The 14,146-nt window shown below is 36.2% G+C and overlaps 1 protein-coding gene across 8 annotated transcripts in view; it reads right to left on the bottom strand.

Annotated features, from left to right (window-relative positions):
- UTRN (utrophin) overlaps nucleotides 1-14,146 on the bottom strand; it is a 538,889-nt gene that overhangs the window by 56,265 nt on the left and 468,478 nt on the right. For all 8 annotated transcript variants that reach the window (XM_043457450.1, XM_043457448.1, XM_043457451.1 and 5 more), the window contains 2 exons: nucleotides 10,505-10,706; nucleotides 3,986-4,071 (listed from right to left, as the gene is read on the bottom strand). In XM_043457450.1, coding sequence (XP_043313385.1) covers nucleotides 3,986-4,071; nucleotides 10,505-10,706 — 288 coding nt within the window. The remainder of the gene's footprint in view (nucleotides 1-3,985; nucleotides 4,072-10,504; nucleotides 10,707-14,146) is intronic.

The raw sequence follows: 14,146 nt of genomic DNA, 5'->3' as shown, positions 1-14,146 counted from the left end.
AAATGGCCAACCCTGAGAAAAAAGAATGGAGCTGGAGCAACCAACCTTCCTAACCTCAGACTATACTACAAAGCGACCGTCATCAAGACGGTATGGTACTGGAACAAAAACAGAAATACATAGACCAATGGAACAAGATAGAAAGCCCAGAGATAAACTCATGCACCCATCGGCACCTTAGTTTTGACAAAGGAGGCAAGGATCAGCCTCTTTAGTAAGTGGTCCTAGAAAAACATGTAGCTGGACAGCTACATATAAAAGAATGACATTAGAACACTTCCTAATACCATACACAAAGATAAACTCAAAATGGATTAAAGACCTAAATGTAAGGTCATAAATTACAAAACTGTTAAGAGGAAAACATAGACAGAACACTCGATGACATAAATCAAAACAAGATCCTCTGTGACCCACCTCCTAGAGTAACGGAAATAAAAACAAAAATAAACAAGCGGGACCTCATAGAACTTTAGAGCTTGTGCACAGCAAAGGAAACCATAAACAAGGTAAAAAGACAACCCTCAGAATGGAAGGAAACAATAGCAAATGAAACAACTGACAAAGGATTACTTTCCAAGATATACAAGCAGCTCAAAAAAGTCAATATCAGAAAAACAAACAGCCCAATCAAAAAGTGGGGAAAAGACCTAAACAGACATTTCTCCAAAGAATACATACAATGGCTAACACACACATGAAAAGATACTCAACACTGCTCATCATTAGAGAAATGCAAATCAAAACTACAATGAGATATCATCACACACTGATCAGAATGGCCATCATCAAAAAGTCCATAAACAATAAATGCTGGAGAGGGTGTGGAGAAAAGGGAACACTCTTGCACTGTTGGGAGTGTAAACTGATACAGCCACTGTGGAAAACAGTATGAAGATTCCTTAAAAAAATAAGAGTAAAACTACCATATGACTCAAAATTCTTATGATTCTCAGAGTAAACCTGTTCCTGGGATGAGGCCTCTGAAATCAATAGAGTTGATGCATACATGTAATAATAATCTCTAGAGACAGTGCACATGTTCAGCAAGATCCATCCTGCCCACCTTTCCCCTTTAGAGGAAGACAGCTACACTACTATGCCACTAGTAAGGTAAAACTACACGCAAAACAGAAACAATTTCCTAACATTCCGACATATTTCTGAAGTCTTATAGAAGTTCACATTTTGATGTTACAGTCAGATACAATAAGGAGTGTCAGGATGTGGCGATGGATCATAGGAAAGTCTCAATCTAAATATAAATAAGCAAAAAAGAGATGCAAAAGGCCATTTGAAAGCATCTTTGTAAATGTGCTCTGATGAGGCCAGGAAACCACTGAGCTATATAGCAGGAAGGCCATGGTGCTGTTAGAACCTAATCAAGCGACATTCCCAGGAAGTCACAAAGAGAAAGAGGGTGTCACAGGGTAAACACACTGACATGACCATTGCAAAATCAATGTTTAGATGGATACCAATTCACCCAGAAGAGCAGCTCTGCCCCTGAGTGTGGAGAACAAATTGTCCTGAATATTAATTCCAACAAAGAAAATAATAATGAGAAAGTGTTCTGATACCACCGGGGAAATCACAACTGGAATCAGAGATACTAAGGACCTCAAAGTAAAAAACAAGCAAAAAAACAGAGAATATTCTGAGTCTCAACACTCTCAAGAAAGATTTAAAGATTTCAACCCAAAGATTTCTTATTTAATTTCTAAATGGCATGTGTGTGCACGCTGTGTGTCCTCAGTTGTGTCCAGCTCTTTGTGACCCCATGGACTGTAGCCCACCAGGCTCCTCTGTCCATGGGATTCTCCAGGCAAGAATACTGCAGTGGATTGCCATGCTCCCCACCAGGGGACTTCCTGACCCAGAGATTGAACCCGCGTCTCTTATCTCTCCTGCATTGACAAGTGGGTTCTTTACGACTAGTGCCACCTGGGACGCCCCCTAAACGGCACACTTCATGGATTAAATTAAATATCAGAGGTTTTCATTGCAGGGCTTCCTCTTCCCCTGCCACAATCTGAAACTTTAACGTTGAATTATACAGAGTATTAAGTTCAACGATATTTGTGGAAAGTGTGTCCACTGTAGTTCGACTGTATCACTACACATATGCTGAAATACCTCCTCAATTGAAAGATTATACATTTCAGAAGTATGTGTGAAGGTATGTGTGTAGATAAGAGATTTTTTTTTTATATATTGCATAGAATTTGGTTTCTGCTCTAAACCTACAGCCACCATGTTGTAACTCTTTTGGCTTTAGATGACTCTCATAATCAGCTTAAAAAATAAAAGGAGGAGGAGGAACTATTGATCTAGAAAAATAGATCACCATTACATTTTAATAGTATTCATGACAAACTCTGCAGTTGTATTTACACTATTTTCAGAGTAGGTTAAGCCCCATGACATAACTGTAACTTTTCAACAAACCCTAAATTCTTTCAGGAACACATGAAAACAGCAAATCACAGTTGATTTTAAAAAGTCCTTTTCTAATCTGATACACTGATGATTTCATTAACATTTTTCTTTCTCACTCATTATAGTAACAACATTTTTAGCTTTGAAAATGATATCTTCTGACAATTATGATGCTGAAGACAATTTAAATTCTAGATAAAGTGCCACCACGCAAAAGTCTGGGTAAAGATTTTTTCTGCATGGTTTACTGAGTTCTGACTCCATCAAGGCACCTCACCTCCTGATCCTACAATCAGCTTTTCAATTCATACAGATCCACGTCTCTTTTCATTGGCATTCTTTCCAAACTGTGTAAGAACAAGCCATCATGATTTAGCCCTGGAATTCAAAATCAAACCACCTCACAGCCGTCCCAGAAAATAAATGCATTTTAAAATGTATTCATGTTCAGAGAAGATGCAAAACTAAAATTTATAGAAGCTGAGGTCAAATAGTCTCTTGTCTGTGGTATCTTCCATTCATGAAATATCCCCCTCTCCCTGTCCCTCGAAAGTATGGATAGACGTATCTATACAGAATCACATGAGGCTATGCAAGACATAATCAAGTAACTCATATTTTATGGATGTAATTAAATCAAAAATTTTACAGTAATTTGGAGACATACAGAGTTTGGAGACATAGCAGTATTTACTACCATTTATTCAACAACTGCTATTTTAGGTAATTATTTTCAAAGCAAGAATTATTAGTTTCACTCTTCAGTTGAAGATTTGCTAAGTTTCAGCTTCCTGAAATGTGAAATGGGAGTATTCTTACTACCTCTTAGCTGTTGGTATTCAGTGGAAATACCCAGCCACTAAGTGGTAGAGCTGAGATTTGAAGGCAGGTCTTCCTGGCTCCTAAGCCTGTTTGTTTCCAAATGCCAAGATGCTGACCTTTATTAACTGATGGTTAAAAGGTCACCACTGACTTATTTGCTGAATAAAAACAAATATAACAAAAAAATTTTTTAATGTACTACTTTTAATTTTTCCACACTATAAAATACAATTATTTGTCTCACTATAACAGTTGTAGTCATCCCAATTTTCTTAAGCATTGGAAATATATGGAAATAGAAAAGGCTGTAGGTTTAGAGTCAGAAAAATCTACAATCTAATTCTAGCTCCACAATTACTGTCTCTGCAGCCTTAACTAGATTCTTAACCCAACCCCAGCATTTTTTTTTTCCAGCTGGAAGATGGACATCACAATGCCTATATTATGGGACAATCATTCTAAGAATTAAATGAGATATAGTCTGTAGTTGGTTCTTACTTCATCAAGGCACCTCACATCTTGATCCTATAAATCAGTTTTCCATTTCACACAAGTCCACATCACTTCGCACCAATACCCTTTGTCTAGCCTAGTACATGTATAGTCAAGGTTTTTTAAAAAATGGGAACCATTATTACTAGCAAATCACAAAAGTAAGTATCCAATAAGTTGTTATTATTATTATTACTAAAAACAGTACTGGTAAAGGAAAAGTCTTACATACATCTGTATTTTTCTTCTAACAGGCCTTTGGAGAGAGCGATCAATCCAATCTTCAGACTCTGCACTCTTATTTTTCCAGTCCGGCCCCTGAAATTGTAAGAATCTCAGTGTGTTAGATGCCTTTAAAACTTTATAGAGTATGTTAATTATTTCTGGATGTCTATTTTCTTGAGGGTAAACCATAAAAAAGCTGCATCTTAATGCAACTTTCTATTCAACTTTATTAATTAATGTGAAGCCCATACCATAAGTTCATGACAAATTTTAACAGTATATTTGACTTAGTCTGGAAGAATATACAGCCTAAAATCACTTTACACAACATAGGAACTAGAAAGAACAAAATAAAACAAAATGAAAGTGCTAATTATAAAGCTAAAAAGATTTTATTTTTATAAACACTGAATTAAAATTTGTTAATAATTATATATGCAATATACAAAATAGCTACTGATATATATAATATGTATGTGACAATACAGCAAGAAAGGGATAATGATGTATCTAAAAACAGATGTAAGGAAATTGACTGGAAAATTAGCTCTATATTGAGGGTTTATAACTTGCTGAATACTTAAAACACTTGGTCTTCATTGATTTTTTTTAGCTCTGTCAATGCAGTTTCTATAAATTACTACTGCAGTTATAATAGTCAATGATCTTAAAAACACAGGTGTGCAATCTTTATTTGGGAAAGTATCAAATTACAATTAAACACAAAATGTATTTAATTAACACTAGGAAATAGCCTCATATTATGCCAATGAGAGATCATTTCAATTTCACATATACTTTGGCTAGAAGAATAACTTTATGTTTAAAAGCACAGAGTTTTATTTATTTTTTTGTTAAAGAATTTTAACAAAAGTTAAAATCTTTCGTTAAAGTTGTATTTATTCTTTTGTTAAAGAACAAATGAGTTGTTTTATCAGATGTCACACTGCACTGGATCTTGGGGCTGTGGAAAGGAAAATGCAGAAGCTACAAACATTAATAACACATGATCCTTGCTGTGAAATAACACACAGTCTCAAAAAAATAAAGATAATAAAGACTGCTATCTTTACTATTTCACATAAGCAGGATCAGTTCTCAATTTCAGTTTTGGTTGTGAATTTTCTTGTTTTCCATACACAAATACAACACATTCAAAACCTGTAACTAAATGTTTACATAATTATACGAGTGCATAAAATTCAGTAATTCATAACATTTAAAAACATATAAATATTTGTCTCATTTAATTTTAGATAGTTTATTGTCAAACTGGACTTAAGTCTGACTTATTGATATTTTTATTATTAATGCTAATTGATATCTTTCATTCTCAAATTATAAATACTCAAGTAAGTTTCTGTATTCACACAATGACATATAAAGTATAAAATAAATTTATAAAAAGGAAAACATGCTTAGGAATTAGTAAAATGTATTTTCAAATAGTCCCTTGTGGAAATTCCTTGACTGTCCAGTGGTTAGGACTCTGTCCTTTCACAGACGAGGACTCAGATTCAATCCCTGGTTAGGGAACTTAGAGTCTGCAAACTGTAGGGCACAGCAAAGAAAAAAAAGTCCCCTGATAGCCTAGAGTTTATAACCTGTATTAAATCATACCCAACAAACATACTGAACCCTTGCTATGTATGTGTACAACATTCAGAACTGACCTATGAAATAACTAATACTTAAATTTTAAAATAAATAAACCCATTATAAGCAGAAATCTAAACTTTACATGCACATTCCAGTTTCTCACAATTATAGAAGTACAGGTTTCAAATTAGCCTTAAACTAAGCCATGCTATGAAGAGTGTTTCTACTTCATATTTTTAAGGTCTTTCCTAATTATCACATGAAAAGAAGACCGTGTCTGTTTTTTACCCTCCAAAACTCAGGATATTATATTCTCTGGACAATAGACTTGCAGAAAATAACAAAAGGCCGTGCAAATGGACTAGCACTTGAATATGGCTAAGGACAAAGTAAGCCCTTAAGGGGAAAAAAAAAAGATCAAACTCATACATACTGGAGGCTGACCTCCAGTCAATGGTGACAGAACAACAAAGCAACACCATCAGGAAGACTATTGAAAATGTCAATCACCCATTCATCGCACCACCAATGCTTAGGAAGGCTTACTGAGATCCCAGCACTGTTCTGTGTACCGTAAGACACGGTTCCTACCCATGCCTAGCTGGACAGGTGAGACAAGAAAACAGATAGAGAATCATAAGGAAATACAAGACCGATCTTACGCATGGAAATAATCAGGTACAAGATCACTGTGGCTGACTAGTCGTTAATGATTGGTGTTTAGCCTAAGTCGTTATTAGCCTCACAGCATTTGATAGAGAAGTCTAAAATCAGACATTGAAGACATGACATGGCTAGACCACCCTGACTAGGAGAAAGCAAATTACCATAGGAAAAGCCCAGACAAGGGAGGGGACAGAGGAAGGGGATGTGAGCACTAGAGTCGAGACCCATCAGGTACAGCAAGAACGTGCATCAAGGGTAAATGACTGATAATGTTGCCCAGGTTATATGGAGCCAGATGATAGAGGGCTTTGATATTAAATATGTTACAGAATTTGAAAGAGAATAGGGAGGCAATAAAATTTTTTAGTGAGTGACTATATTTCAGTATTTAGTTCCCTGCTAGTTTTCATAAGTTCTCCTGAAATTAATTCAGCCAGAAAGATATGTATTATACCTTATAAATAAAATTATATGCACCTTGGATAGTGGGGAAAATGCATCAAATGAGATTAATATTTTCTGCAGGGACAAAAATATTTAAACCAAATAATCCAGACTACTGCTTTAAATCTTGATTTAAATAAATTTGATTTCCATTAAATTTAAAAGGAAGATTGTAGAATTAAGACTTTTTAGCCCAGGAAGATTAAGACTGAGTGAGGCTGTGAACACATAAATGGAATCAATCTTATCTTTATATTTTCTAAGGTACTTTCTAAATATACTAGATCATTTGCCCTTCACAATCACTTATATATGAGAAGCAGAGGAGATATTTTTATCTCAGCTTTTCATCTGAAAAATTGAGATGCCAAAAATTAAGTGGTTCCCAAGTTGTAAAGCAACCAGAACCAAAAATTTGAATTCTTATCCTCCACAACAGAAGAAAATAGACTTTTTTCAGACAATTCAGAATATTAGAAGGTGGCACATGTTAAAAGCTGAAAGAAACAGTAAACAATATAATTTATAAAGTCCCATTTTTCTTAGATATGGCAGTATAGTAGGAAAAATCAAGTGATCATCAAAAAACCTGAATACTAGTTACATATCTACCACTAAAAATATACAATAGGTAGCTGTGGATAAATTGTCTTATCTCATTGGTTCAGTTTCTCAATCAGTAAAAAAAGGACAGAATGGAAGATCCTTGAAGTCCTTCTGCTTCCAGAATTCTAGGACCTTCGGTCTGTGCATCATTTGTTATTTCAAGAGCTGGCTGAATATATTTCAATAGCTGAAAATACCAGGTCTTGTTGCAACATGCTACACAAAGCAATGCAGTTTAAATAAATATATAGAAGAATGTCAGATTAACTGAATGAATAGAAGAATTTGGTCATGATACCATTTCCAAGGTTCAGAGACTTCTTAGGGGTCCATAATATCCTGGTGCATTGGATGGAGTAGATCACAGTTCTATTAGTTTCTCAAAGGAAACTAATGACTTGAAAACAGCTAATAACTCTTGTTTGAAGTGAAGTGAAAGTCACTTAGTCGTGTCTGACTCTTTGCGACCCCATGAACTACACAGTCCATGGAATTCTTCAGGCCAGAATACTGCAGTGGGCAGCCGTTCCCTTCTTCAGGGGATCTTCTCAACCCAGGGATTGAACCCAGGTCTTCAGCATTGCAGGAGGATTCTTTACCAGCTGAACCACAAGGGAAGCCTGATATCTCTTGTTTAGATAAATGAATAAGTCATAGTTGCTACAGAAATTTGGGTAATTAACTCTGGCCATCTGAGACTACCATCAGAGGAGTAACTGTTTTTTCCTTAGCTGAATTAGTGGTGCTTCTCTTCAAAATGGAAAACTCAAATGGATGGCCACTGCTCTAACCCAGCATGGTTGTTGCTGTTTCTTTGGCATGCTGTTGCTGTTCAGTCACTAAGTCATGTCCAACTCTTTAATGTCTCCTGGAGTTTGCTCAAACTCATGCCCATAGAGTCGGTGATGCCATCAACCATCTCATCCTCTGTCGAGCCCCCTTCTCCTTCTGCCTTCAATCTTTCCCAGCATCAGGGTCTTTCCCAATGAGTCAGCTCTTCGCATCAGGTGGCCAAAGTATTGGAGTTTCAGCTTTAGCATCAGTCCTTCCAATGAATATTCAGTTGATTTTCTTTAGGATTGACTGGTTTGATCTCCTTGCTGTCCAAGGGACTCTCTTTGGCATGGAAAGGGGATAAATCCTAAAAGCTCTTTTCTTTTAAAACGGAGAATTTCAAAATACTGTCTTTCTAAATAAGAAACACTTATCTCTGTGTTGCATTTCTCATGTGTTCACATTTGACGGTAGAAAATGATAATATGCCAAAATTTAACTCCCTGGAATATGAATCACAACATTTCACACACTGCTTCCTTCCCAATTAATGGCACTATTCCCTTTGGGCGGTCCAGTGAAAACAGCATATGTACATGTTACGGGCTGAGCTGCATTCCCCTAAAATTGATATGTTTCAGTCCTAACTCCCAGTACTTCAAGATGCAACTATATATGGAGAGCCTTAAAACTGGCAATTAAGTTAAAATGAAGCATATAGGGTGGGCTCTAATCCACTATGACTAGAGTTCTTAAAGAACATTAGGACACAGATAGACACAGAAGGAAAACCATGTGAGGACACAAGGAGAAGAAAGCCATCTAAAAGCCAAGGAAAGAGGCCTCAGAAGAAATGAGCCCTGTGAGTTTGGACTTTCAGCCTCCAGGACTGCGAGAAATAAATTTCTGTTGTTTAAGCTACCTAGGCTGTGCTGTGATACTTTGTTACGGCAGCCCAAGCTGACTAATACAGTGTGTTAGAGTCATAGATGATGCCGAAAAGAGGGCAATTTAACATATTCCCCAGTTCTTCCTTACAATATAGACCAAAATGCACACCTCTATCATACTCCACAGAGCTAAGGAAGTTCTTAACTATAGCTTTCTGGGACATAAAATTAAGTGAAACGTTTTGTAGATAAAACACCTAATTGATCAGTTATTTTAGTGAATTTACTACAGAAAATGTCTCTTATAGGTTTAAAAAAATTGAAGATCAACTTAACAGTGAATTAATGCTAACAGGCATGTTTTATCCAGGAAGCATAAAAATTGGAGTTAAAATGAAATGCATTAAAATGTATTAGACAAGGAGAGAGCAAAGCCCATGTTCATCATGGTAATGGAGATTCATGCTACCTGTTCTTCAGGGAGTTTCTTAAGAGCTCTCAACCACACAATGGCAATTTGATTATTAAAAAAGGCTTTGCTATGATATTCGTAAGTAATGAAAGATAAAAGATTTTTCTAACCCAAAGAATAAATGAAATGTTAATTAAATCATCCTGAAAGCTATTGTAACTATCATTTACTTCTTATATAGAATCAATCAGCTGCTTGCATTTATGAACTATCATCTATTTCCTTTCACTCTAAATCAAATAAAAAACTGACAAGCACAAATTTTCATATAGCTAATTAATGGAAAATAACTTTCAGAGTCTGAGAGAAAAACAAAAGTTCTAATTTTCTTATTTCATCTTTGCATACTTTAACCCCCTACCAGAAGAATGAATAATTCCTAATATTTCAGAAATGTCAGCCCACAGCAGGGCTTTCTAGAATTGATTATTTCACAAATGCATTGTCACATTCAAGAAAGTCAAATTAATGGCAAATGAGTCATGCTGGAAGTAGGGAGTGCTCTCTATGTAACATTAAGTATCTAATTAAATTACAGATATTAGAGTGGCCTAAAGCATATGTTATTTAAAACACAATATATACACATAACCACAATTGCAATAAATAAAGGCAATACCAAAAGAGAAATTAAATCCTTTTAACTGCCATCCAAATTGCTCTTAAGTAGTCATACAAAAAAATGCAGAGTGGATTATTATGAACCAATAAATTTTTAAACTCAAAACAATAAATATGAAATTTCATCTTTTGAAAAAATACTCTAAAAAACTGAGGAAGGAAATCAGACTTTTTTCATTAGGTTTCCTCTAGCACAGAGACTAAAAACACTACAAATCTGAAACTGAAGCAAGATCTTAAAATCATAGATGGACATTCTTTTTTGTTCCATTGTTGGTTAAGAACTCAATTTTTGGAAAGTCATTCCTTCTCAACAATTAACGTAAATATTTCCACTGGGAAAAGTACTTTGAAAGTACTTTCTTAAAAATTCACTTACAAAAATTCAGATATTTTACATTGTCAAAAAATTTCATCAAATGATTATATTTTAATGGAAAAAATGCAAACTTACGTATCATATACATTGAGTAGCCAGTTGAGACACATATCCACACAGAGAGGAACGTTGACCAGATTCTTATGCATTTGTTCAAGGCCATCATAAGTTGTTGTCAGACAGTTGATGACATCTGGAACACTAAGAAGCTGATCATTTTGGTTCAGTTTGTGCTGTTCGAAAACTTCGTTTGTTGTATTCAACTCTAAGAGATCCACTAATCAGGTGAGAAAAAGGAATATGTACAGTCACTACATTACAGAACAACATTGAAACAAAGTCCTTACAGTCTTAGTTTTTAGCTTGATTCTTCAATTTAAGAATCTATCCTTTTTAGCTAATTCCAGTTTTTAAAGAAATAAATAGCATTTCCATTTGTACATCTCTAAACTCTTCTTTTATCCACATCTCTTACATTCACACTTTTGAATCTATATTCTTGACACTTCTCAATATGACCTCATTTTTCACTCTATAGAATATTAGTTTTTCCTACTTTATTTTTCTGGTTTTCCTCTTTTCAGCCTCTTTGTACTTTTGAATGTAGGAAAGCATAAATCTCTAAGTCTATTCCTTATGGGGGATGTGTGTGTGTGTGTGTGTGTGTGTGTGTGTGTGTGTGTGTGTGTGTGTGAGTGTGTGTGTGAGAGTGTGTGTGTGTACTCAGTCGCTCAGTCAAGTCTGACTCTTTGTGACCCCATGGACTGTAGCCCACCAGGCCTCTCTACCCATGGTATTTTCTAGGCAAGAAAACTGGAACGGATTGCCATTTCCTAACCGTAACAGATACAGAGATCTTCCTGACCCAGAGACCTAACGTGAGTCTCTTGCATCTCCTGCATTGCCAGGCAGATTCTTCACCACAGTACCACATGGGAAGCTCTATTCCTTATGGTAGAACACCTAGAATATGACACTGCTCTTTTTCAAACTCCTGAGAACAGCCCACTCACCACTCTCCCATTCATTCTTTATATCACTGTGAACCTGATCATTCTTAAATAGTTTCTCCACATGCACATCATTAAATAAAAAGTTCACTGAAGATATTTAGTGCCTAAAATAGGTTCTGTAGAAAAATAATAGCTCTCCACTGCCTACTGAGTCAAGTCTTATCTATGTTCTAAGTCGCTTCAGTTGTGTCCAATTCTTTGTGATCCTATGGACAGTAGCCTGCCAGACACTTCTGTCCATGGGATTCTCCAGGCAAGAATACTGGAGTGGGTTGCTGTGCCTTCCTCCTGGAGATCTTCCCAACCCAGGGATCAAACCCATGTCTCTTATGTCTCCTGCATTGGCAAGTGGGTTCTTTATCACTAGCACCACCTGGGAAGCCCAAGCCTAATTTATAAGGCCCTCAAAATCTGGTGCCAAAGTGGTTTGCTTTCCATGACACTTTGGCAAATAAGTAACTTGTAACTAGGTAGGGATAAAAGAGGCTCACAGGCCAGGACCCCCAGCCATGACTCTCATGTATTTCCTTCCATGGCTTACTCTTCATGGATGGAAACTCTACATGGGCATGGCTGGTGCTAGAGCATGCAGAGTGGGCACAGAGCAGAAAGGAGAAGAGCCCTGCTCTCAAAAATCACCAGTCTGAGAAGGAGGATAAGCATTCTGATGACTTAACTGAAAATGCCCTAAGAGAAGACATGGATTTCTACAAGAGCTATTACTGCCAGGGGAGGAGAAGCAGCCTAGAGAAAGCTCCCTGGGAAGGTGGGATTTGAAATGGACCTTAAACAATAGATAAGACACAAGAGATCCATGTACAACAAGGAAAGAATTCCAGGAAGAGAAAATTGCTTGAGAAAAGAAAAGAATTCAAAGAAGTCTAGGCAGCTCCAAGAAATGATGACGGCAGTATGATGGTGTGTGGTCACACACGGGGCGGCATATGGTTACTGTGAGGCAGACACACAGATGGCAGGCCATGTTGGCCCAGGCGAGGCCTTCCAAGGCCAAGAGGAAGAGTTTGGACAAATAGAAGAACTTTAATCTTTTCTTTTAATTCACTTTGAGTCAATCAGTAGCTAACCGAAAACAGGAAAGCATGTTAGATTATCAAACCACCACATATCTATACATCTATTGAGTATGGAGATGACATCTAAATATAAACCTGTAGGTTTGGAAAATTACAGAACCCATGTGAACTTAAGGTTTGCTCAGGGAAACTACTGTGTTATAAAATTCTTCCCCAATCGCCATACTTAACTTTTTATTTTTTCATACTTAACTTTTTAACATTAAAAAATAAGCTTCAGAAAAGTTTTTTTATATGTAAATAACATTTTCTTTTTGCATAATACAAAATTGTTCCCTCAAAAATATGACCTATTTTGACAGTTTAATAAAATAAACAAACAGCTTCCTTTGTATTTTTTTAACCATTGAATAACCAGTAATTTTTGACTTTTAAAGACATTTATGAAATGTGTCTACTTTAGCTGCTTAAATACCATAGAATGATTTATTTTTTTTTTCCTAAGCTATCTACGGTGGTAAAGAACAGCTTTAAAATTGTACAGATTAAAATGATTTCTAAATCAACAGAGAAGTCATTTCTTTCAACAGAGAGAGAGAATATAAAACACACACATCTAGATAAAAGATGAATCCATTTCCTTCAGATAGTAAAATTTCAGCTATTACAAAAGTAACCTGTGTAAGCATTCTAGATGGTGTCAGAAAAAAACATAAAGAACCATCTAGAATTTTCATCGTCGTTTTTACCCCATTTCTTGGCACGGTACACTATTTTCAATTATAACCTTGAAGAGGACAGGAGTAAAATTCAAATTTGTTCTTCAGAATGCTTGACAAAGAGAAGTGCGTAATAAATGACAGAGCCATAGAACTATAATTCCATACAGATATAGAGAAACGTATTCAAATGCTGCCAAAATGTTCTAAGTTTTCTGAATTCCAACACTGATTCTGCCAGCAACACAGCACCGCTATTACATTCCCACATGGCATGAAGTGACAAAAGACCGAATTCCAAAAAGACCATTTCCTGGATCAGGCTGTCCTTGAATTTCTTCTAGAAAAGTCTCCTTTGTGATACACTTTGTAGCTGTGACAGTGATTTGCCACATCCCACAGACTACCATGTCTTCAATTTTTAGTGATTTATTCTGACACTTTACCTTCGTGCCTAAGCCAGGAATACATCTCCCTGAAGTATGTCACATTTAGGTACCTTTAACGACAGACTACATTTTAATCACAGAAAATGATGCTTTTCTCTTTTCAAGGAGAGACAAATGACGGCTCAGTCATGCAGCAAATGAAATAAACAGAAGAATCATTTTCTACCAACTTTAAGGCTTTTCTTTAAACCCACAATGAAGCAGAGGGGGTTGAATGGAACTGGATCACCTTTCTTCGGCTCTGCAAAAACACACACTTTAGCATCCGACCTTGGGCTTCTATGACTCTCCAACTCTTGAAATGTTTATCCCTTCATAGCACCTTTCCTAGCTCCTCTTCCCCAGACATCTCAGGTGCTCAAGGTCTCATGTCTGCCCTTTCCCTCTATAAGCCTGATGCTCTCATTCACCTTCATTACTGTGGTTATTACTTCTCTCTGGAAGACTCTAGATTCTCTTCCTCATCTCCTGCTTGAATATCCGATCCACATTCCTGCTGCTT

This window comes from Cervus canadensis, chromosome 33 (genome assembly GCF_019320065.1).
Source record: "Cervus canadensis isolate Bull #8, Minnesota chromosome 33, ASM1932006v1, whole genome shotgun sequence".
NCBI classification, from domain to species: Eukaryota; Metazoa; Chordata; class Mammalia; order Artiodactyla; family Cervidae; genus Cervus; species Cervus canadensis.
This window is presented reverse-complemented; position numbering and strand designations above follow the sequence as displayed.